The sequence below is a fragment of the Furipterus horrens genome, unplaced genomic scaffold (genome assembly GCF_987537825.1).
Source record: "Furipterus horrens unplaced genomic scaffold, mFurHor1.1.pri manual_scaffold_7, whole genome shotgun sequence".
Lineage (NCBI taxonomy): Eukaryota > Metazoa > Chordata > Mammalia > Chiroptera > Furipteridae > Furipterus > Furipterus horrens.
This window is the reverse complement of record NW_028327177.1, coordinates 50,566,733-50,594,475: the sequence shown is the minus strand read 5'-3', so window position 1 is coordinate 50,594,475 and position 27,743 is coordinate 50,566,733. Positions and strand designations below refer to the sequence as shown.

Genomic DNA, 27,743 nt, shown 5'->3' with positions numbered 1-27,743 from the left:
TGCAGAATGGAATACTACTAGGTCATAAAAAGAAAATCTTACCCTTTGGAACAGTGTGGATGAACCTGGAGACCATTATGCTAAGTGACATAAGACAGTCAGAGAAAGACAAGTACCATATTAAATAGAAATAGACTCATAGATAGAGAGCAGGGTGACAGCTATAAGGATGAGGAGGTTGAAGGGCTGAATGGGGGGGGTGGAGAAAAAGAAAAAAGAAACTCACAGACATGACAACAGTGTTGTGATTGCCACCAGGAGGGGTAGGGGAGGGGGAGGAGGGTATGAGGGGATAAATGGTGATGGAAGGAGACTTGACTTGGGGTGATGAACACACAATACAATGTACAGATGATGTGTTGTAGAATTGTGCACTTGAAACCTGTATAATTTTGTCAATCAGTGTCAGCCAAAAAAATTCAATAAAAAAAATTAAAAATAAAGCATAAATAAATAAACGCCACTTTTCACTTCTATTTATATACTAGAGTGGTAGCTGCTAGTATATGTTTCAGACATTCATTGGGTAACACAATTGATCTTGACCTTTCAGAAAAAAATTTTTTTAAATGATCCCCAAAAATCCTGTTTCCAAGTCTAAAAAACATATTGTAAAAATTCTGGTTGGCATCAGTGTACTATTTTGGTTTTAATAATTTGTATAACTCTGACTTTAAATTAATAATTAGGAAAAATATATATCTAAATCTAATTTCAACCATTCAAAAGGTTTCATAAAATCATGTTGATTTGCCTGCCAAAATCAAGTCAGCCTCTATAGAACCTTAAAATCACTACACTTATCCTAGAAAATTTATACTCAACTTCTACCTTCTTAAAAGGTAAAGATGTAAGTGAACTCTACTGGGAACATTAGATAGTAAATTTAGAGGTTCTGTGTGAACCATTTATTTCCATTTTGTGGGCAAAACCAATGTAGATTAGCTTGTATCATTTTGGAGTTTATTTTAGAAATTTCTGTAGAATGGCTTTATACCTACTGCATTTTAAATGGAGAAAAAAAGGAATTTTAAAATAAAGAAAATACATTGGAAGATCATAGTTTAAATGATATTCAAATATTCAAAAATGAAATCCAAATTGTGGTCTACATAAGTAATTAAATTTAACATCAATAAGGTAATCAAATATTTTTTTCATAAGGATATATTTGGCTTATACAATTTTGAATTCTTTTTTTTTTTTTTAAATTGTAGAAAAAATTTTTATTTTTTTTTTATTTTATTTTTTTAAGTATATTTTATTGATTATATTGTTACAATGCCCTGGCTGGTTTAGCTCAGTGGATTGAGCGTCGGCCTGCGAGCTAAATGTCGCTGGTTCGATCTTCCAGTCAGGGTACATCAGAGAAGGAAAACTCTGACTCCAAAAAACCTCCGCTGCCTTGCGGCATACCTCTTCAGGGGAAGGGCTAAGGGAGTAAACCCCGACAGAAAATCCGGAGCCGGAGTCCCTAAGGCGGTTTGACGTTGTAGTCAACACCGGCAACTCCTGCGGCGCACCTGAACCCAAGCTGTATCGACTCCGTCTTTCCCTTGGACCCTTCAGCTGCGAAGAGAGGGGGGGTCTGCTGCATGGGCAACAGCAGACCCTCCATATTACCCTGCCCAGGCTCTGTAGCTTCAGCGTCATCACAAGATGTCGATTCAACACGGGAGGAGACAGATACCATGTCACTCCCGAGTCGGACTGCACAGCCATTCTCGGCGGTGCAGATAGACTCTTGAGAAGCTACACCATCGTCTCTCGAGACGGACGGCTGCCGACGATATTGTTACAATAGTTCCAATTTTTTCCCCTTTGCTCCCCTCCGCCCAGCACCCCCCTTCCCCAACAATCCCCTCCCTAAGTCCATGCCCATGGCTCACCCTTTCATATATTCTTCTTCTTTTTTTAAAAAAATAATTAATTAGTTAAATATTTTAACAATAAAAAATAACAATCCCTCCCTCTCAGACTTAAGACCCTTTACAATCTTATAAAGGACAATGGACGAAGGTCTCGAGCTCCTCTAGCTGCTTCAAGCTGGACATGGTCGTCGTCCTACCTACCCTTGGGTCAAGAAATCCCTAATAAGAGTGGGGATGTGGAGGGAAGGGTGGCCTTCCTACAAGGGGAAGGATCGTGCAGACTCCAGGTTGGTTGGCTGTCTCTGGACAACGGCATACTTGGTTTAACAGGCTGGCATCCTTGTTGTATTCTGGGGGCAACAGGGTTAAAGGACATCATTCAATCCGTAACCACTAGATGACAAAAGACAGGTATTAATTTTTCAATGTCTCACATTAGGGAAAAGAAGGGCTTCTTTGGAGGAAGGTATGCCAGGTACATCTCACCTGTCTAAAACCCTTTTGCCCATTATACTTAGTTTGGACTGAGGGAAATATTTTAGGTTTCCCCCCTCTCAGGCCTCTGGGCTCTTTCTGTCCAAGCCATTAGGATAGAAAAGAGAAACCAGTTTTAAAGTGAAGCCCACAGACCACCCCATTCTTCACCAACCCAGCCACTTAGTTCAGCCAAACCAGTGAGTCTCAGGAGGCAGCAATGCCGACAGGATTAAGTGAGGTCTATATGTACAGACAATCACTCAGGTAATGAGATCGTAGGCTTATGCCCTTTGAAAACAGAAAACACATGTTAATTTATGTAACATAACCCACACACAAGTTTATAGATCTGTAGGACTGTCTTATAGGAAAGACATCCAGTTGCAAGGCATTTGACATTCTTCTCGCCTGTAAATTAAACATCTTTGATAATGCCACAGACATAGTTTAACTTTCAAATGAAAACAAATTTTAAATGAAAAGAAACTTTAAAGACGGTTAGCTGCACTACTTTATAGTTTACCACTGGGCATTGTGATCTTCCTTGAATCTTGATTTTTCTCCCTAAGATTACCCTCCTTGTCATTAAAGGGACTGCATTAAGTTCATTTTTAATTTATCCTGTTCATTTGCATAAACACAACAAGAGCAGCAAATGATCACTTATGATCTTTAGTTCTGCTTTGCTGGAACTTACGCAAGGAACATTTAGGGTGACCTTCAGTCTGCCCTTCAGGGCACAGAAGCAGATCCACATACCTTGCATTCAGCCTTGCCTGTAAACACCTGTCTTTTCCAGGTCCTTCAGGTTTATCATTGTGCCTTAAGGTCCCTTCTAGCCATCTTTCAGGAAAACAACCTTTGCTCCTTCCCTGGAAAGATTGCTATGGACCGCTCATCCATCCAAGGTACCAGGCCTTTTATCTCGTGGACTTTTATTACCTTTGAAAGTCAGTCCCAGTTGCTCAGGGCTTTTTGGTAACAACCAAAGCCCAAGCATGTCTCCTTTAGGCATGACATTCCAGTCAAAGTCTTAGTCAAAAAAATCATTATTAACAACTGGTCTTATTAGTTTTATGCAAAGAAACTTAGGTCATTACTTACTTCTTTAGAATGCCAAATTCTGGAGGGATCAGATAGGGAGAAAATATATACAGTGTGAAGGAAAAACCTTGTCCATCTAATATTCACTGAACTTGCATTTCTATTCTTTATATTTTTATTTTCCCCCCCACTAAAAATTTTTCTGTTTGTTTGTTTTTCCATTACAGTTGTCTCACCTTTTTCCCCCTCTTGCTTGTCTGCACCCTGTCCCTCCCTTCTCCCACATTCAGTCCCCACCCAGTTGTCCATGTCCATGGGTCATTTATACATGCTCTTTGACTAGACCCTTCCCCTTCTTACCACTTCTCTCCCTCCCATCTCCCCCTTTGTTACTGTTAGTTTATTCCTCGTTTACATACCTCTGGTTCAATTTTGCTCATTTGTTTGTGTTGTTCATTAGTTTCCTTTAACAGGTGATAGCATAAGGTAATTTTCTTTTGTTGCCTGGCTTATTTCGCTAAGCATAATTCTCTCTAGTTCCACTCATGTTGTTGCAAATGGTAGAAGTTCCTTCTTTCTTTTTTTTTCTTTTTTTTAATGTTTTTTATTGATTATATTGTTACAACAGTTCCAATTTTCTCCCCCTTGTTCCCCTCCACCCAGCACCCCCCTCCCCCAGCAATCCCCCCCAAGTCCATACCCCTGGTTCATAAAAATTAACTATCCCCCCCCTCTCAAATATTAGGACCCTTTGTAATCTTGTAAAGGACAATGGGCGAAGGTCTCAAGCTCCTCTAGCTGCTTCAAGCTGGACATGGTCGTCGTCCTACCTACCCTTGGGTCCAGAAAACCCTAATAAGAGTGGGGGTGTGGAGGGGAGGGTGGCCTTCCCACATGGGGAAGGATCGTGCAGACTCCAGGTCAGTTGGCTGCCTCCGGTCAACGGCGTGCTTGGTTTAACAGGCTGGTGTCCTTGTTGTGTTCTGAGGGCAACAGATTTGGTGAAAAGGGTTAAAAGACATCATTCAATCCATAACTCCTAGATGACAAAAGGCAGGGATTAATTTTTCAATGTTCCATATTAGGGGAAAAAAAAAAAAAAAAGGCTTCTTTGTAAGAAGGTGTGCTAGGCACATCTCGCCTGTCCAAAACCCTTTTGCCCATTATACTTAGTTTGGGCTGAGGTAAATAGTTTAGGTTTTTCCCCCTCTCAGACCTCTGGGCCTTTTCTGTCCAAGCCATTAGGATAGAAAAGAGAAACCCGTTTTAAAGTGAAGCCCACAGACCACCCCATTCTTCCCCAACCCAGCCATTTAGTTCAGCCAAACCGTTGAGTCTCAGGAGGCAGCGCTGCAGAGAGGATTAAGTGAGGCTTATGCGTACAGATAATCACTCAGGTAATGCGATCATAGGCTTATGTCCTTTGAAAACAAAAAACACGTGTTAATTTATGTAACATAACCCGCAAACAAGTCTCTAAATCTGGAGAAGAAACTTTTAAGACGGTTAGTTGCCCTGTTTTATACTCTACTACTGATCATTATGATTTTCCTTGAATAATAATTTTTCTCCCTAAGGTTACCCTCCTTGTCTTTAAAGGGACTACATTAAGTCCATTTTTAATTTATCCTGTTCGTTTGCATAAACATAACAAGAGCAGCAAATGATCACTTATGATCTTTAGTTCTGCTTTGCTGGAACTTACCCAAGGAATATTTGGGGTGACCTTCAGTCTGTTCTTCAGGGCACAGAAGCTGTGCCACATATCTGGCATTCATCCTTGCCTGTACACACCTGTTTTTTCCAAGTCTTTCTGGTTTTTCATTGTGCCTTAAGGTCCCTTCTAGCCATCTTTCAGGAAAACAACCTTCGTTCCTTCCCTGGAAAGATTGCTGTGGACCGCACAACCAACCATGGTACCAGGCCTTTTATCTCAGGGGCTTTTATTACCTTTGAAAGTCATTCCCAGTTCCTCAGGGCTTTCTGGTAACAATCTGAGCCCAAGTATGTTTCCTTTAGGCTTGACATTCCAGTCAAAGACTTGGTCAAAAAAAAAAAAAAAAAAAAAAGAACCTCTGTTGACAACTGGTCTTATTAGTTCTATGCAAAGGAACTTATGTCATTACTTACTTGTTTAGAATGCCAAACTCTGGAGGGATCAAATAGGGAGAAAAATATACAACGTGAAGGAAAATCTTTGTCCTAATATTCACTGAACTGGCATTTCCATTCTTCATATTTTCATTTTTCCCCCACTAAAAAATTTTGGTTTGTTTTTCCATTACAGTTGTCTCACTTTTTTAGCCCTCTTGTTTCCCTGCACCCTGTCCCTCCCCTCCCCCACATTTAGTCCCCACTCAGTTGCACCTGTCTGTGGGTCATTCATATATATATATATTTTTTAACTTGACCCATCCCCTTACACCTTTCTTTTCCTCCCCCCCGCCCCCCTTGTTACTGTTAGTCTACTTCTTGTTTACATACCTCTGGTTCAATTTTGCTCATTTGTTTGTGTTGTTCATTAGTTTCCTGTAATAGGTGACAGCATAAGGTATTTTTCTTTTGTTGCCTGGCTTATTTCACTAAGCATAATTTTCTCTAGTTCCATCCATGTTGTTGCAAATGGTAGAAGTTCCTTCTTTCTTTCAGTACTTATTCATTGTCATTTTCCCCCTTTGTACTCGTGTTCCTCTCAGTCTCTCTCTATTTCTTCATCTTCTTAAAGCAGATCCTTTAGCATCTCTTGCAATACTGGTTTGGTGGAGATGTATTCTTTTAACCTTCTTTTGTCTTGGAAACTCCTTATTTCACCTTCCATTTTGAATGAGAGCCTTGCTGGGTAGAGTATTCTTGGTTGTAGGCCTTTGTTTTTCATTACTTGGAATATATTTTGCCATTCCCTTCTGGCTTGTAGTGTTTCTGCTGAGAAATCTGATGATAGCCTTATTGGAGCTCCCTTGTATGTTATTAGTTGTTTCTCTCTTGCTGCTTTTAGGATTCTCTCTTTGTCTTTGAATGTTGGCATTTTAATTATGATGTGTCTTGAAGTGGGCCTGTTGGGGTTCATCTTCATTGGGACCCTCTGTGCTTCCTGGACTTGCATGATTCTTTCTCTCTTCATGTTAGGGAAGTTTTCTGTCATTTGTTTTTCAAAGAGGCTTTCTATCCCTTGCTCTTCTTCTTCTCCTTCTGGAATTCCTATGATACGGATATTATTACGTTTCATGTTGTCCTGTAGCTGTCTTAGAGCCTCTTCAGTCTTGTTCAGCCTTTTTTCATTTTGTTGCACTGTCTGTGAGTTTTTGTCTATGTTGTCCTTCAGCTCACTGATCCGATCTTCTGCTTCCTCTAGCCTGTTTTTAATTCCTTCTACTATGTTCTTCAATTCAGAGATCGTATTCTTCATTTCCTCCTGGCTCTTATTGATAGCTTCCATGTCCTTTTTGATGCTGGTATAATTCTCAGTAAGTTCCTTATAGTTCTTCTGGAGTTCACTGTAGTTTTTCTGGAGTTCTTTGTAGTTTCCGCTGAGCTCATTGAGCTTCTCCATAATCCGTGCTTTCGATTCCATATCTGATAGTTGGCTCCCCTCTATTTCATTTAGCACTCTTTCTGGGGACTCTACCTTTCCTTTCGATGGGGGGTTGTTTCTCTGTCTCCCCATTTTTGTGACTCCTATTGTTTGTTGGTGCTTCTTAGAATGATCTGCACTTCCTGGATCTGCCCCTGGTGGCGTCAGATCCTGTACCAGTCTGGGCCTAGGCAGCCTGTTGGAGACTTCCAGGGATCTACTGCCTTTGTCTGGCTTCTTAGTTGTTAATCTATTCAATCTGTGATTAGCTGTTAGGCTTAAGGACCGTGGGTGTGTCAGCTTAATTCCTGTAGGCAGGGCCTTTGCTTCCCCTCAGGCTGACGCCACTTGGCCGGGAATGGTCTGCCTGCAGTGTGGGGATGAGTCAGCACTGGGACCTGGCCAGCCGCTTCCCCAGCTCTCCCCTCAAAGCCACCGTGCCAAACTCTCCCCAAGCATCTCCAGTCCTCTCTGCCTTTCCTCCGCTTGAGCCCAGGGTAAGTGGGGGCCAAAATATTTTTGTATGTGATCCGCTTAAGAGCTCTTTTTCTCCAGCTGTTTCTCTCCAGCTAGCAAGAAACCCTGTGGCTTTTCGCTTTTCTCAGCTGGATACTATTTTACTTTCCACTCTGTTGCTGTAGGCTGGGAAGTTCAGCTGGGGGTTTAGACCCTGCCCGTCTCAGGGGGAATCCCCGGCTGCTGAGCTGTTTCTCAGTCCCTTCAGCTGCCACCCGTGTGAGCCCAGCCAGCCCTTCTGCGTCTCCGCACTCCCTACCGGTCACGTTGTGATGTAGCGGCCTTTTTTGTCTCTCCGTGGTTATAAGACTTCTCTCCAGCTGGTGTTCGGTTGGTTATTCCAGATGATTTCTCCAAAATTACGTTGTAAATCCAGACTAGTTCTGGGAGGAAGTTAGTGTAGCTTCCACTTACTCCTCCGCCATCTTGTTTCCCAATTTTGAATTCTTAACACTGAAAACTGTAAGGATTCATTTTCAAGTGATAGACCATCCCAACAACTTTTATTCAAAATAAGACTGAAAATGAACTAAAATATCATAAGCATGGTCTTCACACATCTTTCCAACTTCTTGTTCAAACTGTACATGGCAAGAACATAAAAGGAAACAGCAGGAAGGCAGGAGCCTGGCAGTTCAGAAACCTAAACCCAGGAGTTGTGGAAGGTACTAGAAAGACTGCTCAGCACCAACAGATTTTCATCATTGCATCTCTGTTCTCATTTCCAATTCTCAGAAGAGGGAACTAATATGGGTCTGGTATCTATCCTTTGCTCAGTCAATACTGGCCATTCTGTTAGTTGTGAGACAGGTTTTTTTTTTTTTTTAATTGATTGATTTGAGAGAAGAGAGACGGGTGGGGGGAAGAGAGAGAGAGAGATTTGTTGTTCTATTTATTTATGCATTTATTGGTTGATTCTTGTATGTGCCCTGACTAGGGATCGAACCTGCCAAGTTGGTATATCAGGACAACATTCTAATCAACTGAGCTACCCGGAGAGGGCTGTGAGACAGTCTTAAAGGGGCTGTTCAGAATGTTTTGAGCAACTGCAACTTTGAATCAGCATATGGGCCTTCCAAAGCAGCCACAATACTCCAAGGAAGCAGCCATAATCTTAGGTGCTTGAGTTCTGGCATTTTTATATATATATCACTCACAAGCTTTATACAGGCATACTTCATTGTGTTGTGCTTCGCTTTATTGCACTTCACAGACAGTGTATTTTTACATATTGGAGGTTTGTGGCTATTCTGTGTCAGACAAGTCCATTGGAGCCATTTTGCCAACAGGTTCAGGTGATGGTTCCTTTAGTAATAAGATATTTTTAAATTAAATACGTACATTGTTTTTTTAAACATAACACTATTGCACACTGACCCCAGAATAGTGTAAACCTAACTTTTATATGCACTAAGAAACCAAAAATTTCATGTGACTCACTTTATTGTGGTGGTCTGGAACTGAACCCACAATATCTCCGGGTTATGCCTGTAAGCATTTCTCAGGGATAAATCCACACATCCCTGTTTATTTCCTATTTAGCAAAGCTCTGTGGATGGGCTCCACAGCAACTAAAGTCTAGACGCGCCGCCACCCCAGGGGACACAGTGGACTGTGAAGCTTTTGTGTGACTCTCTCTGCTCTCTTGAGTCAAGCTGATGACCATCCGATAATCCAGACACACTGGGACATGAATATTTTTGTCTATAAGTCATCAGTAAAAGTGGCTGGAAGTTATGAAAACATAGTTGAGCAAAATAAGACCAAATGGAATGAATGAAACATCACTGGAAAGAAATGATCAAAGCATTTTGTATTACCAGTTTTACATATCTCCCAATTCTGTAATAAGTCTGCTCTCTCCAAGTCTGCAAGTTGAATTTAGCCTCATTTATTTAAGAGTTTCATCTCTGACCTTTTGCCCAGGAGTCACATATTCAGAAGGATATATTTTTTGAAGTCTGCAGTTGAAGAGAGAGCTTTATTGCCATCAGAATCTTCCAAGGAGGACATGCACTTTTGTTGCTGGCTTGAAAAATGAGCATATGATCAACAAATAAAAGCCAGGTCCTACTGCTTCCTTTTTTGTTTTTGTCCTTAAAAAAATAGCTGCAAAATGACTATTTTTAACATCTTAATAGTGTCATTAAGGTCTGTAAGCTTCCCCTTTCTTAGAGTTGCAGTTTTAGTTAAGAAAGTCAGCAATCTTCCATCATCTGTTGGCTCCTGGAGGAGTCCAGGCTTTGGGCACCCATCACTGTCCCACGTGCATTCTTTACATTACTTGAGATAGGAAAAGTGAAGATGTGCAGAGTGTGAGGGATAGGAAGCAAAGGAAGTTCTCCCAGGCACCATGCCCATTAATTAGCCTGGGCCAAACTGGGAGATAGCAGAAGTCTTCCTTTCTCCCTCTCTCTCCCCATCCCTCACCTTATCCCCTTTCCCAACATCCCCCAGGCACACCCTAGGCACCTTATTCTCTCATTCTGGCCTGGTTTCTCCCATCAGGAAAAAATAAAGTTCACATTTATTTACACTTAGATGTAAAAGAATTAATATATTTTTCCTCATAAAAATTTACTGGGAATGCTAATATTATATCCAAAGGAATGCACTCCAAGTAGTGTAATTTGAGACATAAAAAAAATTGAGCAGGTGAGAGGCCTGTTGTTTGGGGCTGTTTCTGGCCCCTTCTCAGAAGTCACACTCAAGCCTGGTCCAAATCCCAGTCCTACTCGGCACTGGCATCTACTGTTGATCACTGAGAAGCTGTAGCATTTTTCCATGCACTCTTGGCCAAAAGCCAGGTTTAATTCTACCTGACTCATCCATCAGAAATTGGCTGGGTTTTAGACACATGAAACCATGAAGGGGAGGAAATCATGGCAGCAGAGGGCTGGCTCCCTACATTTTCAAATTCTGTTTCCCTGAGTCAAGGTTCAGAGCTCACAGTCCCCCAGCTCATGTCCAGATGCAATAATCATCCTGAAGAGCCCAAGAGCCAAATGGGCTCTTCTTTCCTAATATGTTTTAGAAGCAAGACTGAAAGGAGTGAAAGAGTGGCAAATGGTGACATATGGTGGAAATTTAAGCACCATAGGATTTCAAACTGATTAAACTCAAAGCTCAGCTGTAAATAACTGAAATCTGATTACTTGAAAACATCCTTTTTTTCCAACAGAAGGAGTTCAGTAACGTGCATCCTTTCAGTGCATCCAGGTACAAACTGTGCCCAGGTGGTATGAAAACATGAAAAGCAATGTGTTTGGAATGGCAAGTACTGCTTTTATAATTCAGATCCAAGGTGCCTTTACTTCTCTGAGTTTGGTTCTATCCCCTATAAAATCAAGACAATAATACTTGTCCTATAATTTCATTAGTTTTTTTTAAAATCATATACTTTGAGTTAAAACAAACAAAAAACAAACAAACAAACAAAAGCCAATCTGTGTGCCTGGGTCCAGGCTTCCCATTCATCCTGTACTCCTGTCCTGGGGATCCCCTAGAATCCATGTGCTTAGTTTGTAGCCAGTTTATCCCACAGCAGTTGTTAACCAAGTTATTTTTATCTACAGGCAGGGCTTCACACCTGCTGGGCACATGATAAAAGCCCAGATAATATTGACTGGCCAGTTGATTAATAGATAGGAATGTTACAGAACCCCTGGGCTGCTCCAATTGAAACAGAACCCACGGGCTGTTTTGTTAGGAGCCCGATTGCCTGCTGCCAGAATTATAACTATCAATACCAGAGTTTGGTGAAAAGAAAAAGAATTGTTTATTTAATAGTTATATAGATTTAGATTTGCGGATTTCTGCCGTTAAGTCTTATGTTCCTTAAAGCACCCACAAACTCATATCCTTGCCTCCCCCTACCAAACCAGGTTAGTTTTAGAAAAGTTAGAGATACCGTTTCCCTACTTTCTAAACACAGTTCAGCTTTACCAGTAGCTGCCAATCATTCAATTCTGATTGGGGAGGCCTTGTCTGTGTTAAGGTGCTCGCCAGCTTTTAATCCAAAAACCTCGTGGATTCTTGGCCTCCTTGTAAACTGCATGGAGTTTTTCCTTCTTTGTAATCCTCATTGAGAACCCCCTTTTCAAAACAGCATGGTCAGACCTAGTTAAAATGTCTGCCGCTTATTTTAAAATCCCTGACTGCATCCTGTGATGCAGTCAGCATGGTCCCCAGTTCTGACCATTCACAGAACGTCACGCAGGCTCTGTGTGCTCTTTCCATACCATTTCCCCGGTCCAAGACCCCTGCCATCTCCTTGAGGCCTTGGAAACATCCAAGCCATTTGTGTAAGGAAGACACCAGCCACCAGCCCCAGGCATGTGAAGACATCCTGAAAGCTGCTTCTTTTCTCCCCATCCCCCAGCCACAGGCTCTGGGGTTTTTTGGACACCCTCTTTCTGTAACAGGAATGCATTATTTCCCTGCTTATTTCCATCATGTGGGTGAAACCTTAAAGATACTAAGTTTTCTCTTGACCTCTGTAAGTTAAAGTCATTGTTAAAAATCTTTCTTTAGCCAAATATCATGTGCTTTGAAGGAAATTAATGTTATGAATCCAGAATGGCCCCAAAATATGTAATTTCAAGGCAGTACCAAACTCCAGCTTCTTCAAGAAAAACAACCCTTTTAAAATGCTAAGCAAAGCAATCTAATTCATTCAAGGCCAACTCAAAGAAATCAGTGACTGCTAACAAATTCTCCCAGCAGCCAGGCCAGAGAGGGAGAAAACTTTAGAACAACAGGGTCCCTCACAGCCTAAGTGAGGCTCACACAAAGCTGGGTTTATTAGGAGCCACTGGAAAAACTACAAAGCCCATGCAGCCTTCCTGAGAGCCCTGTCACAAATTGTCCATTTTGGAGGGAACAAAGTCTTCCCTTGCTCTTGCCATCTTGTTTGTTTATTTTTGTGCTCCAGTAGTGTGAAACTGGAGGATCCGGCCTTGCTAGTGGGAATAAGTGGAGTGTAGGCTTTCAAGAAAGACCTGCCCATGGTCCCTTTTGCATCAGGCCTTCTCTCAACATCCATTTTAACAAACCCCATAATCATGAGGCTTGCACATGGAATTGTAGCAGCTTCTATCCCACAGTTTGTTGTCTATTGAAATTTAAGAAGAGATAAGATACAATGTTTAAAATCATGTCCTTTTATAAATCTTTTTATTATGGAAAATGTCAAACATACATAAAAGTGGAGAAAAATAGCATAATAAAACCCTATGTACATATTACCCAGGTTTAATAGTTATCAACTCTATATCAGGTTCTAAGTTCATTGATATGACAAATATTGAGTACATGTTGTGTCCCAGCACTGCTTCAGGTTTTTGAGACACAGTTCTGAATAAGGCCAAGTCCTGATACTCACAGGGTTTAGAGTCTAATGGGAAATCAGACACCACAGTAGAGTGCAGGAAGCTCTACAATAAGAGAAAGCTGACAGGCAGCTAACCCAACTTGGGAAAGATTCCCAAAGGAAATTGCATCTAAACTGAGACTAGAGGCTTAATTAAGTAGGAGGTTGCCTAGGGAGAGAACAGGAGGAGCCTACTGGGAAAGGGGTGTGATATGGGCAGAGGGAACAAGGGGATTTTAAAAACTGAAGAAATCTTAATATGACTGCAGCTTTGAGTACAAAGAAATAGTGAGGAATGTGCGTAAGCAAACAGAGTGCAGATCAACAAATCAAAATAAAGGTCTTTATGCCGTACTATGTCTTGTAGAGAAAAAAGGAGCCAATTCACATTAGAGGGAGAAAAGTAACATGATCACATTTGCCATTTAGAAAGATCACTCCATCTGCAGGGTGGGAAACAGGTTAGAGTGGATATGGGTGCTGTGAAGGCTTGAGGCAGAAACTATTTAAGGAGGTTGTTGTAATTTAATTAAGAGAGCTGAGGAAGTCGTCATGGGTATGCTGATAAGTGCATGCTTGGGGAGACAGGCTAGCTCTGAAACTCTCTCGGGGGGTTCTGCTCAGCTTCTCTGCTTTAAGGCAAGGCAAAGGATTGATGTATGTGTGTGTGTCCTAAGAGAAGGCAATGGAGAATCAGTGAATGGACACCATACTGAACCCAAAAGTCAGCTCTGTTAGAAACCCTGTAGACCATCTTCATTAAATTTGCACAGAAAAAGAAACTGCAGCCCAGGCAAGTGCAGACTTAACTGGAATCACATGGGAATCCGGTAGAGACTCCATCCCCTCACTGTGCCACACACCCCCTTTTGGCATCTATGGCTTTTCCTCTGCTCTGTGCTTTTGCCAGCCTCTCCCTTCATTTCACTAGGCACATGTGGAGAACAGCAGAGCCCAGGGAAAATGCTAGGATTCAAATAACACATGGATACAACTTGGGAAAGAGAAGATTTGATTATTCTTAATGGTCCCATCCCCTGTATGTCTCATGCTTGCAGTTTTCAAGCTTGCATTTGCTTCCACAAGCTCTTAGGATTTTGATGGAAGAGTTTTTCATTTCTCATAGTAACTGACCTCAATCTTTGAAGAGCCTTAGGATGAAATATTTATTACAGTATGAACCCTTACTGACCTGTTGTATATCTCCTTAAAAAAAAACTGTATATGAAGTGAAAAATAGACATACAATTTACAATTAGATTAGACCATGACTCTCAATCATTTTGGAAAGCTTTGCTGCACTGAGGTTACAAGATTTCTTGAAAAAAATAATAATTAAGTAGAAATTTGGCAATTATATATGGTTTCAACTACATTGCATTTCATTTCAGAATACAGTAGCAATATTCTGGAACCCATGCATTTAATTCACCAAAGGTGTCTGACATTATGGGGCAGATTCTCTTAAAGCCTTCACTTCGGTGTATGCTCTTTACTATCTAAAAAGTCAGGGGCTTCTATGATCAATAATACTTTGGTAGTGCTTAAAACACTATTCCTTAGTTTGAGGTAAATTGGGCTATTATAGAAGCTGTAGTATCATTTTAGGACCTCAGGCCACTAACAAATTTACTAAGGAAAGTAGGGAATTTGCAGCCATGAGATTACCTGACATACTTAGTATGTACAGAGTTGAAGTCCGTAATTCACTGTCCAATGGAGGTTTGAAAGCATAACTAGTCATAGAAATCTCATTACTTTCTGAGTATGAGAAAAATAAGAAATTAGAATTTCAGCATAAAAGAATTAATCTGGTTAAAGGACAGCTAGATGTAGTACTTAATAACTAGTAGAAACTAGTATAGACATTAGGAGAATGAGTCAACAGAATCACTGTCACTGGTTACCATATTTCTGCATCAGTAAATAATGACTATGTCTCCTGGATGTGGGGTGATGAAGCATCACAGTTGGGAGGTCTAGGTTGGTAGTCATTTACTAACAGAAATCATCTAACCTCAATGGTCTGCAGTTTCCTTATTAAAAGCTGGGGGGAGGCACGGAACAATAATAAGTGAAATAACATATAAGAGAACAATTTTGCCAATGTCTGTACATGAGGGTAAAAAAAGAAGTCAATTATTTTTATCTAGAGATAAACATGTAAAATATAGTAGGGATTTTGTAAGGATACTGCACGCTATTCCCTAGGAGTAACTTGTTTGGTAAGTATATATGAACTCTTTTAATTGAAAGTCTCCATGATAAAAAATATATATAGTAGTTTGAACGCATGTAATTTTTATGAAACTGGAGATGCCAGAAAAATGTCACTGAAGCTTCAAAAATGAGTTTTGAATATTTTTTAATTTTCTGATATTTTATGCAGTAATTATCCCCTTCCTGGTCTCTGGAGATATAGAATGTTACAGAAAAAAGAAGACAGATTTGAAGGTTCCTCAAAAATATAAAAAATAAAATTACCATATGACCCAGCAATTCTACTTCTGGGTATTTATCCAAAGAAAAAGAAAATATTAATTCCAAAAGATGTATGTACCACTATATTTATTGCAGTATTATTTATAATACCCAAGGTATTAAAGCAACCTAGGTGGTCATTGATAGAAGAATGTATAAAGAAGGTGTGAGATATTATAAATTCCATATTTAGAATGGAATATTACTCAGCAATAAAAAATATAAAATATTGCCATGTCTGCTTTCAACACTCTTATTCAACACAGTACTGAAAATCCTAGCCAGAGCAATCAGAGAAGAAAAAGAAATAAAAAGCATCCATATTGGAAAGGAGAAAGTAAAATTGTCCTTATTTGCAGATTACATGGTATTGTACATAGAATACCCTAAAGACTCCACCAAAAAGCTACTAGAGCTAAGAAATGAATTTGGCAAAGTAGCAGCATACAAAATTTACATTGAGAAATCAGTGGCATTTTTATACACTAACAATGAACTATCAGAAAGAGAAACTAAGAAAACAATTCCATTTATTATTGCAACAAAAAAAATAAGATACCTAGGAATATATGTAGCCAAGGAGGTAAAAAACCTGTACTTAGAAAACTATAGGACATTGAAGAAAGAAATTGAGTAAGATACAAATAAGTGGAAGCATAAAAGGTCCATACTGTCCAAAGCAATTTGTACATTCAACGCAATTTCTATGAAAATCTGAATGGCATATTTCACAGATTTAAAATATTCCAAAAATCTATATGGAACCTGAAAAGAACCTGAATAGCCTCAGGAATCTTGAGAAAGAAGAATAAGATTGGAAGGATCACAATACCTGATATTAAACTATTATATTTTACAAAGCCATTGTAATAAAAACAGCCTGGTTACTAGCATAAGAATAGGCATTTAGATCAGTGGAACAGAATAGAGAGCCAACAGATATATGAAAACATGCTCAAGTCACTAGTCATCAGAGAGATGCAAATTAAAACCACAATGAGATATCACCTCACACCTGCCAGAATGACCATCATCAATAAACCAACAAACAACAAGTGCTGGTGAGGATGTGAAGAAAAGGGAACCCTAGTGCACTGTTGGTGGGAATGCAGACTGGTGCAACCACTGTGGAAAACAGTATGAAGTTACCTTAAAAACTGAAAATGAAACAGCCTTTTGACCCAGTGATCCCACTTATGGGAATATATGCTAAGAAACCCAAAACACCAATTCAAAAGAATATATGCACCCCTATGTTCATAATAGTGTTATTTTTCATAGCTAAGATCTGGAAATAGCCCAAATGCTCATCAGTAGATGAGTAGATTTTTAAAAGTTGTGGTACATTTACACAATGGAATACTAACGGCTGTGGAAAGAAAAAAGGAACGCTTGCCCTTTGTGACAGCATCATGCACCTGGAAACTGTTATACTAAGTAAAATAAGCCAGTCAGAGAAAGACAAATACCATATGATCTCACTTATATCTGGGATCTAATTAACAAAATAAACAGAACAAAATAGAAACAGGGGCATGGACACATGGAACAGACAGATATCAGAGGGGGGGGGACTGGATGAAAGAAGGTTAAAGAGATGAGCCAAAGAACACAAGGTTTATGCATAACTCATAGATACAGACAACAGTGTGATGATGACCAGAGGAAGGGGGACTGTTGATGGGTGGAGGCAGGCAAAGTTGCTATGGAAAACCAATATTGTATAGATAGCTGTAGAGGAAAAGGGTACCTTAGAGGTAGGGTGGAAACATGGACATAGTGCCTTGATGGCTAGTGTACTTTGGATTTTACTCTGAAATAAGAAACCAATAGAAAATTCAAAGTGGCAGAGTGACAACATCTAATCTACTTTTGAAGGATAACTCTGGCTTCAGTGTTTAGACTCTGGCATCCCTTAGCCTGTAGGTGATCTCTGCCTTCATCTTCACATGGCATTCTTCCTGTATACATCCGTGTTTAAATTTCCTCTTTTTATAAGAACACCAGTCGTATTAGATTAGGAACCCATCCTACTCCATAAAATGTTTCCTTTATGAAATGTTATCATTTAGGGGTAAATAAAAAATTTCAATTTGCCCTTCAAGGGGTGAGAGTTTGCTTATATTGACTTAGGGTATTGTGATTTTTCTCCTTTGTATGGTTCAGTTGCTAACATGATTGATATGAGAAGTGGATAGTCCATCAGAATAAAGTATTCCCTAAGTAATATAATTTCTAGGGAGCAGTGCTTTCAGGAACACAGATTCCGAAATGATTCCACTTTGTGACTAATATCCTTGAAACCCTCAGACTGTCATGTAGAATTTAAAGGCCCAAAAGAAAGACAGGACTTCCTGGAGTGATTAGCACTGCCAGTGCTCAAGGTCTTTCCTCGGATAAGTTTGCTCAGATCAAATTTTGTGGCTACATTGATACTGCATAGTTCTGCCCTTGCCAGAAGGGCCAAAGGAAGTAAATGGATTTTAGCATCCTCCATATAATCATGCTTCACACTCCCACTAATTAGAGTCATAACTGGGGAGAGACTGCTGAGCTGGAGGGAAACCACTGATCTAGGGAAGGGTAAAAGGAGAATGTCTCCAGAAGATCAAAGGAGCCCAGGCTTTGTGTTTCTGGGACTGAGTCTGGGGCTTCAATTCTGCCTGAACATTTCCTCTTTTTTCCTCAGAAGCGTCTCTGTCTTGAAGCACAGGACCGAAGCAAAATACATAATGAAGCATGCCCGGGGAAGGGGAGTGAAAACATCTTAGAAAGAAGGGCTGAGGTTAGAGGAGAAAAGAGTCAGATTACAGGTTAACACATTCTCACAAAACCATTTGGAAACAACTGGAGACGCAAATTCTGGGACCCACGAAAGTCCCCTAAAGGTTTCGGAGTGTGCCTGCCGCTCACTTTCAGCCTTTTCTACTTTGTTCAAGTCCTTGCCTGAAGGCTGGTCGGGAAGCTCTTGGGTGGACTTAGTCTCTCGGCACTGTGCCGTTCTCTCTTAACTTCCTTAGCATAGAGTCGGGGCCCCAATGGTTACGTCGCTGAGGTTCCCGAGGCCGTGTGGCACCATGCTGGGAGGCACATTCGACGACCTGACCGCTCTGGCCCACCGTCCACTTCGCAGGCCCCCGCCCAGGTCCAGCTAGGAGTTGGCAGAACCCTCACACAAATTCCAGCCAAGGGGCGCGTCCCTTGTCTTCCTCTCCTGACGAGTCTAACGCTGGGCACCAAGACGCGCTTTGAGAGTTTTCCAAATCGCTCACGTCTTTCCTCGAGTGAGCTATTGGCACTTCTCCAGAAGCCTCCGGAGCTCCCAGCTCCGAGCGCTAAAATAAACGCGCAGTTTCAGAAAGTCGCAGAGGGAACGAAAAGAATGAAAATACTAAGAGAACAACCTCATTCTCCAGAAAGAAGTGACGAGGGGAAATGAAAAAGTGTAACTTACTCGGAAATGCAAAACGAGCTCTAATGGCTCCTCAGGCGCATACAAACTACCGAAAGACAAATTAGCCAACTTGCTCCTCAGCTTACCAGAAAGGCCCTCATGAATGAGAATAGGTTGCTAGGTTTCCTCCCTCCCTCCCGACAATCGCTTCCCACAGACTTTAACCACGGAAAGAAAACACGAGGGGCCTGGCAACTGCAGAGGTGGAACTACGCCAAGCCCACAAGGCCTCCCGCGGCCTCTCCGTCTTCAGGACCCTGGAGAGCGGTCGCCGCGCCCTGCAGACCCGCGCCACGCCACCGCGCAAGCGACCCGCCCCCTCGAGCACCCCGCCATCCCGTCACTTCTATTTGCTGCTCCCCTCCTCTATCTTCATTTTTCTTGGCAATCGCCACTCCTGCTTTTCACAATCAGCTTAAACTGTCTTTTTGTTTTGCTTGGGGGCTGTTTGGATTGGCTACGTTAGGTTCCGGTTTGAAACTTCATCAGATGTTACTGGACCAAGAAGTTCTGAGAGCTCCTCAAAAATGAGAGCCTTTAACAAGGCAGGCGACCTTAAAAGGCCGCTGAGTTCAATTCTTTACTTTATAAATGAACCTGATAATCTCAAAGAGTAAAGAGATTTCCCCAAGGTTAACTGTTCAATTACGTCCAAGTCGGAGTCTAGGACCCTGGACTTTTAACTTCTTAATTAATGCTTTCCTCTATTTTCCAAGAAAAATAAAAAGTAAGGATTTTACTTTCACCCTGACCGCTCAGGTCTCTTAAATGAGTGAAAGTTGGAAAGCTTATGTTCCTGAGAATAAGATGGGCACAGGGAGTGCGGAAAAAGAGCCTGCAGATTGTACACTTAAGAGCCCCAACACAGGTCAGATCTTCCATCTCACAGGCTCCATTCAGCACAATCGAAGTCAGTTCAGCCAGGTCGTTTCTCCTCCAGCCTGAAGTAGGTCTGGGATCCCTCAGTCTTCTCCCACCATCTAAGTCTCCCAAATACCTAACCCAATAGAAACTGAGAACAAAGTCTACCTTCTGTGCCTCGGGCAGACAAAGGGCTAGGCACTTTGGGAGGTGGTAAAAGAGGGAGAGGATGAGAGACAGAAAAGGAAGAACACGAGTTGCAGAAGTGTAGTAGATTTTCATCCAAATTCGAAACAATCAACAGATGTGCACAGAGACCCTTCTATACACTGCACTTCACATTTTTTACCGTGCACACAAATCCCCTGAGAATGATAACATTCAGATTCTGATACGGTAGGTCCGGTAGGGTCCACGATTCTGCATTTCTAGCAACTCCAAGTTAGCGAAGCTCCTGCTCCAAGGACCGCACTTTGAATAGCACTGAGTCAGAAAGAGGGGAAGAAGAATGGGGGCGGGGGGGTCGGTGGAAGAAGAAAGGGGGGAGGGAAAGTGAAGTAAGGGGGAGAGAATCTAACTAAAGGCCTTCCCATTTGCTCTCACGTACCGTCTCTTACATCCCCAAAATAATGTTGTAGTGAATGGCACTAAGTACATATTTCCTTCGGTTTGTAGCTGGGCCCATTGGTAATGGTATGCTGGTTTTGTTTCTCTCCTTCCCGCACCTCTTGCCCTTCCCTTCGCTGGCTCTGCACAGATCCCAGATTTGCCCGCTGCCCCGAAGCTGCTCAGCGTCCTTTCTAGCACGCTCTCCAGCGTCGCACGGTTCTTCTCTCACCTTCTCCGGAGACCCCCTCCTGAGGACCCCCAGCCGCGCCCAGACTTCTCCCTCCTGCTTCCCGCCCTGCCAGCGGCTGGGCTTTTGTGCAGGAGCGAGGAGCGCCCAGGCCGCCTCTTGCTCCTTCTCCGGGCAGCGCTGACACTGCCTGGCCGACGCCCAGGGGAACGCCCGCTCCGGGAAAAGAACGCCAGCGCTGGGCAGCACTCATTCATGCCGGTGAGTACCTTGTCTCCACCATGTCCAACCCTGGCCTCACCCGGAACGACTGCATCCCCTGCTCCTTGCTAACCCCGACTGAGCCATTCCACGCGGGACCAATAGGGGTTTGGCCGGCAAGGAGTGGTGGGAAGGTCGAGACAGGGCTGAGCACATTGAAGGAAAAGTCGCTGGAGACTCTTCTGACACTCCTCCCCTCAGGAAACCCTCCAAGCTACTTTGTCCTGGGCCCTATCTTTCCAAGGTCCCGGGAAGAGTGAGGAAGCCCTCGACTTTTCCGAGGCTGCTTCTCAAACACCGGTTCTTAACTCTTCGCTCTCTTTCCCCTCCTTCCAGCCTTAGTAAGGTGAGCCTCCACTCCCTCCTCGAGCGCCCACTCCTCTGCACACTCAGTGTCGGCAGGCTGGAGAGGCCAGGAAGGAAATGACGTGATGTTATTTTTGTGTCAGATCAGCTTTCAACTTTAGTTTAACCTTCCTAGCCCAGGCGCAGGACCCCGGCGGACCAACTACGTCTCTCTCCCGAGGACACCCTGAGGACTATAGGGACACTCGGCGATCCAATCAGCGCGCACAGACATGGCGACAAGGTTCCTTCTCCACTCTCCAGGCCCTCCTTATCCCGGACTATGGAATCCCCTAGGGACGGAGGGCAGCTGCCTAGGGTCTCAGCCAGATCCGGAGTTTGGAATTAGCCTTTGCCACCCCCTTCCCCCAAACTAGGTGGAGCCTTTGGCTCCCTCTGGCTCAGATGGTCCAGGATCCCCTATCCCGGTACGGGTAGGACAACCGTAGACGTAAGCGGAACTGGGGTGGGGTGGAGGAAGAGCTCTAAGAAGCACCCTGGGGAAAGGGAAAAAGTAGGGGGCTGCCCTCCAGAGGCAGGGGCAATCCACGGCAAGAATCTTCAGGGACTGAGCAACCCCTCATTGCATGGCGCGCCCCCAACACATGCACCTCCTTCTGTTCCCTTCATTCACAAAGTCTGAGCACGCATTCCCACACTTTGGAATCTCGCTGTGCCCCGATTGCGGAAGCATAGAGATAGCAGAGGAAGACTCTGCAAACACCCTCAACGCCTGCCTTCCAGTCTAGGTACTTCCTAATTCCGGGCTAAAGGAGGGAGGCTACGGTCCAGGTGCCAATTGGGTCCCGCGTGGGGCATGCGGCTGCCAGAGGGAGGCGAGACCTGGGATTGCTGGGCTGGGGAAGGAGGAGAGGGAGAAGGCAGAGCATAGGAAGTGAGAGGAAGGGAGAAGAGGAAGAGAGGAAAGACCCAGAGCCAGAGGAAGAGGAAAGCTGGGGAGAGCAATCGCGAACGTAGAAAGTACATCACTTGGTATTAAAATATTTTTTAATAAAATAAAAATAAATAAAGCACACACGGGACGCATGCGCACGGCCGACTGAGGCGAGCAGGCAGGAGCTTCCCCTCGGGCTCTCCAGGCAAACGGTGGAATCGTGAGTACCCTGCTTCCTAAACCTCTCTTCTTCCTCTTGGACTCGTCCTAAGACCTCGGGCCAGGAAGCGGCCCTGACTAAGCGGGCCGCGCACAGTGGGCAAACCTGGCACGCTCATCATCGCTGCAGTGGCGCGGGAGCGCGTTCGGGTCGGTCTCCTACTCCACGGGTCCAGCCTGGTACAGTACAATAGTTAGTGGGTATTTTGGAGGTGTGACCATTATTCAAGGTGGGGTGGGACGTCTAGCCACCAGAATCAATTTCTATTCGGTCCACCAGGGTGTAAGCACGTTTCAACCTGTATGGCCTGGGGTCAGTGGTGTGTGGGGGACCCGAGAACCTAGCCCTTACATCCTAAAATTCATATTGACACCCGCAGTATATCTGGGAAACTTTAGGCGGGTGGGAACGTGGACGTTGCCGCTGGATATCGAGAAGGACGAGGAAGGGACCCGTCGCTGAGACGGGCAGATGGAAAGGAAAAGGAGACACCCCCTGAATCCCAGCACCTCCCTCAGGGGAAGCGCAACTAAGGGCAAGGATGCGAGGAGCAGGACCACGAAAAGGCCTTGGCGAGTCTGACTCGGTTTCGGCTTTTACACTCTTGAACCCACGCCTAGGCGTTTTAGGAGTGGGCGTCGCGGGTATTTTTCTTGAACAAACCCAGGTGATTGACTCTTCCTCACTCTCGGAGTTGCTCTTAGGAAGTTGGAAGGAGTCTGGGCGACCAGGCTGAGAAAAATGGAAAGGAAAAGTGGGTGGACGAGGGACTTAAGGAGAAGCGACGCTCAGGGAGGGAAGTGCGCTTTTGGGGGGTCGGTAGGCGTGGCGACTTCCCCTGTCGCTTTGGCAGGGGAATGGGCCTAGGAGGGGCCTGGTAAGAGGTAGCGTCGGGTGGGGTGGACGTTTGCGGGGGAACTTCTGTGTGCCAATGGCCCTCGAACGCTCCGGCGAGTGTGCGGAAAGGAGTGGGCACTGGGAAATCTGTGTGTTCTGCGACCTGCCCATCCTGCCTCTGGAGGAGTGGGCAGGGGGAAGACCTCGGGAGAGGCGGTGTGCTGGGACTAGCGTGCAGGGTAGTGAGCCTCCTGGACTTGCCAGTGCCCAAGAAAAACCCAGGCGAGTAGCCAGGGCCCTCGAGCTACCTCAGCAGTGGGCGGAAAGCGGCCGAGAAGAATGCTGGCAGCTAGGAGAGTGGGCGATGACTGGGAGCGGTGGGCTGCTGCCGCATCTATGCTACCTGTGGCAGGTAGGATGGAGGAGTGACCACGAACAGTTTTTATTAGGGAGAAGGAGAGCACTAGAGGGGATATGTCTCCCCACATCCTTTGCTTCTCAGAATGTGGCTGAGGCCAGTGACTCTTTGTCTATCCACTGTAGCCAGTGCTTTGGGTGCGGGTGCAACTCCTCTTTCCCACTGACTACCTGAAGCATCAGCTTACCCACGGGGTTTTCTCACTGCCCCGGGAGTGTAAGGAACAGGGAGATCCTACACCGTTTTCCAGTCATCTTCCTTGGGTCAGCCTTGCTCTGAGGCACACAGATAGTAGGGCCTTCATTTCATTTCTGGTTGTTCCAGATTGTGGAATCAATTAACTAAACAAGGGTCTGAGTTCACAAAACGGTCTGACTTCCTCCCCAGACTTTGCAAGGACATTTGTAATAAAATGACTCTATCTGTAAATTCTTATTTTTTGCTCATAATCTATATTTCTACTGGGTTTCATCCTGTTTATCTTCTGTTCATTAAGTGGCATCTTTTGTATCATGTATCTGCAACTCATATGAGAAGCAATATTGCCTAATGGGTAAGATTCTTGGGCTCTGTAATTGTCTGGATTCAAACCCCGGCCTAGCTGTGTGACCTTAAGCAAGTTACTTAACCTCTGTGTGCCTTAGTTTTATCATCTGCAAATTGGGGGTAATAGAAGTTCCTACATCATAGGGTAGCTGCCAGAATTCAGTAAATTAATTAGGATAGCTATGGTACATACCAAGCAAAAGCTATTATTACTAGTATTATATTGATCTAAATTAGCCAAGTAAACTTCAAAATATAAAAAGATAAGGAAAAACACACATTTTGTATGCTATAAAGAGTATACATAATAAAATAGAAGATGTCTATCATGAATACTAGAAAAACAGTAAATGTCTTCTATGTCAGTATCTAAATTTAAATACAATATTCAAGTAAATGGACAACAGTGTGGTGATTGCAGGGGGTGTTGAGGTGACTAAATGGTAATGAAAATACAATAAAATTATTAAATAAAAAACAAATTAAAATAAATGCATTTCTACATCTTCTGAACCCTTTTATTTCAAATGATTATGAATATTTACATACAAGTTCTAAGCATCATTTTAAGAAAATTAGCTCTAACATTCAATGCATTTCACTTTGTAAAACAGATATGCATGTAAAATACACTTTAGGCCATAGTATACACACACACACACACACACACACACAAAACAATGTCTGCATTAAATAGTGTATTGAGTCAATTTTATTAAAAACACTGTGGAAATTAACTTTGAATCTAGAAATGCTAACATCTCTAAATCATTTCAAACATTTTAGCCAAGATACCCTTACTATCAGGAATACAGAATAGTAAAAGTAAGATTATTTATTCCACCTCCTTCACTTTACACACGAGGAAACATTCAGAGATAGGGTAAGGGCCCAGGCCAGAGATCTCCAACTAAATAGGGGCTAAAATAACATTAGAATTAGGTCTTCTGAGTTACTTCCCAGGGCTCTTCAACACCATCTGATTTCCTACAGATTTATGAACCTTTAACAAATAGGAAATCAGAGGTATTACATAGGGAGAAATATACAAACATATGTTATCTCCAACACAGGAAAGACCAGGCAGTGATGTAGCTGCCTACTGTTTTCCCACAGCTTCATCATGGTCCCTCACTGCAGAAAATAGGACCACATGACTTGCCTGAGGTAAGGTAAGGGTCACAGATCAAGCTAGAGGCAGAGCCAGCATTAGAATATAAGGTCCCACTGGGTATACATTTGGCTGCATGTTCTATTAATCTCTTGTAGCAGTTTTACATTAGAAATCATTTTTGAGCTTTTCTTAAATTTTAAAATATCCTTCCTGCTGGCTTTGAAGGTCTTCCCTGTATAAAGAGCTTTTTAGGAAAGTTCTTCAAAATTACACAGATTTTATTATTCCAGATTTTGTGGACAATCAAAAGTGAAAGAGAAAAAAAATACTTTCTTATGTTAGAGCAATAAACTGGTTACTGACTTTATTTCAGGGGTTTGAATAATAGTTTCTATCATCCTAGTGTGCTTTCATTTCCTCACATGGCAATGACATTCACCTAACACAGACAGATGCAGCTTGTGGCTCAAAGATCCAGCCCTCACATGAGCAGTTCAGGAATTACATGGCAGAGCCTTTCAAGTGAGCATTTGGCCTCGCTATGTTATTTAGAGGAATGGTGTCTTGCAGGGAAGGCGTTTCTAGGAACTGTGTCTGCATCCTTGAAGAAGGAAACCTTGGTTCTCTCCAGTGCATGAACTGGATATCTTATTCTTGACCTTGCATCTTGTATACCTACCAAATATTCTTAGGCAGAAATATAGGGCATTAAGCAAGGAGTGACTTTCTAGCATGCTCTTAAGCCAGTTCAGCAGAATTGAGTTTTGAAATCACTTGTGCTAAGCTAGGCCCAAAAATTATTATAATGTGAATCCAATAGCATATGTTGTGGCTTGGTTTTCAGAGCACTACCAGGTGACACACAATGTGAGCTTCTATTCAAATACATGTAGTGTCAGTCAGCAACTACCAGGGTTCACTCTGAGTCAGAGCTTAGCATTTAGTACAATAAGTGTGAGTCACTGATTACGCAGTACTATCTGAGATGGTTCCTGAATGTTACCTTGAGCAGCTCAAGAATTTAGACAACATCGCATGGGGTGAGTCAGTTCATAGTATGATTGTGTGGGCTTTTACAGCGGCCATTCACAATGACGTTGGATGTGACTGAGTGCTCAAGGTAATATTACACAATAATGAATACATTTCCTTGATTCTAATTCAGTTGATTAGATTCTAGCTATTTGTATGGGGAATCATTTGCAAAATATGAGTAATATGCTCTATTGATCAGCTGTAATATTTTACTTCAGTTATTTCAATGATTATTTTGTAGGGTTTTTTGTGGTTTTTTTAAGTATATTTTATTGATTATGTTGTTACAGTAGTCCCAATTATTTTCCCCTTACTCCCCTCTGCCCAGTACCCCGCTTCCCTCCAGCAATCCCACCCCCCTTAGTTCAAGTCCATGGGTTGTGCATATAAGTTCTTTGGTTTCACCCTTTCCTATATTATTCTTAACATCCCCCTGACTATTTTGTACCAACCGATTATGCTTCTTAGTCCCTGTACCATTTCCCCATTTCTCCCCCTCCCCCCTCACAGCTGATAACCCTCCAAATGATCCCCATACCTATGATTCTGTTCCTATTCTGGTTTGCTTAGTTGGATTTTGTTTTTATTTTTTAGATTCAGTTGTTGATAGTTGTGAGTTCATTGTCATTTTATTGTTCATCGTTTTGATCTTTTTCTTAAGTAAGTCCCTTTGACATTTCACATAATAATGGCTTGGTGATGATGAGTTCCTTTAGCTTCACCTTGCCGGGAAGCACTTCATCTGCCCATCCATTCCAAATGATAGCTTTGCTGGATAGAGTAATCCTGATTGCAGGTTGCCCTTCATCACATTGAATACTGCTTACCATTCCCTTCCTGCCTGCAAAGTGTTCTCTGAGAAGTCAGCTGATAGTCCTATAGGCATCCCCCTGTAGGTAACTCTCTGCCTCTCTCTTGCTGTCCCCAGGACTTTCTCTTTATCTTTCACCTTTAGCATCTCAATCATGATGCGGACTCTGCTGAGACTGGCAGTTTCTGCCTCCACCCCAACCTCCACTGGTCTGCACAGTCAGAAGAAATGAGGCTTGATTTTCCCCAGTGCTGGGACTGTAAGCTGTGAGGTCCAGTGAGGAACTGGAAATGCTCCCCAGGTGTCCCTCTTGACTTTTTAAAATGTGTGACTGCACTTTCCGTCAGCCTGCCACTGCTGCTGCCGCTACCACCACACTGCATCCTCTCTGCCCCAGCTCTGCCCCTCCTACCTGTCTGGATGAGTATTTCTTCTTTATATCTTTGTTTGCTGGACTTCCATGGAGTTTGATATTCTGGAACTTCTGGTTGTTTCTAGTTTTGAGGTAGTTGTATTCCTTCTTAGTTGTGAAGGGAGACACAGTGTGTCTGTCTATACCTCCATCTTGGCAGGAAGTTTTTTTCAATGATTATTAAAGCCAGTTGACATTTTTCATTTTGGAGTACTCAATTTCTACTTATTATTAACTATAAATTGTAAAATACTTTTAAGTACTTTAGTATATTAATGTTAGACAATGACATGTCTTGCAAAGCTACCCAGCAGTTTGACTTTCTGAGGTCCTGGGTTGGAGAGCGTACACCTAGCACAACTGAAGTAGAGAATACCTTGTTCTATGGTTTGTCTTCATTTGTGCCT

At 42.8% G+C, this 27,743-nt stretch overlaps 1 protein-coding gene and 1 long non-coding RNA gene across 3 annotated transcripts in view; one reads left to right on the top strand and one right to left on the bottom strand.

Moving 5' to 3' along the window:
- The window catches only part of LOC150004439 (uncharacterized), a 62,310-nt gene extending 41,762 nt beyond the window's left edge, over positions 1-20,548 (bottom strand). For both annotated transcript variants that reach the window (XR_016512390.1, XR_016512391.1), the window contains exon 1: positions 20,485-20,548. This is a non-coding gene — a long non-coding RNA (uncharacterized LOC150004439). The remainder of the gene's footprint in view (positions 1-20,484) is intronic.
- RGS20 (regulator of G protein signaling 20) overlaps positions 1-27,743 on the top strand; it is a 135,864-nt gene that overhangs the window by 30,643 nt on the left and 77,478 nt on the right. Inside the window, exon 2 of the mRNA XM_090283703.1 lies at positions 20,404-20,703. Coding sequence (XP_090139829.1) covers positions 20,404-20,703 — 300 coding nt within the window. The remainder of the gene's footprint in view (positions 1-20,403; positions 20,704-27,743) is intronic.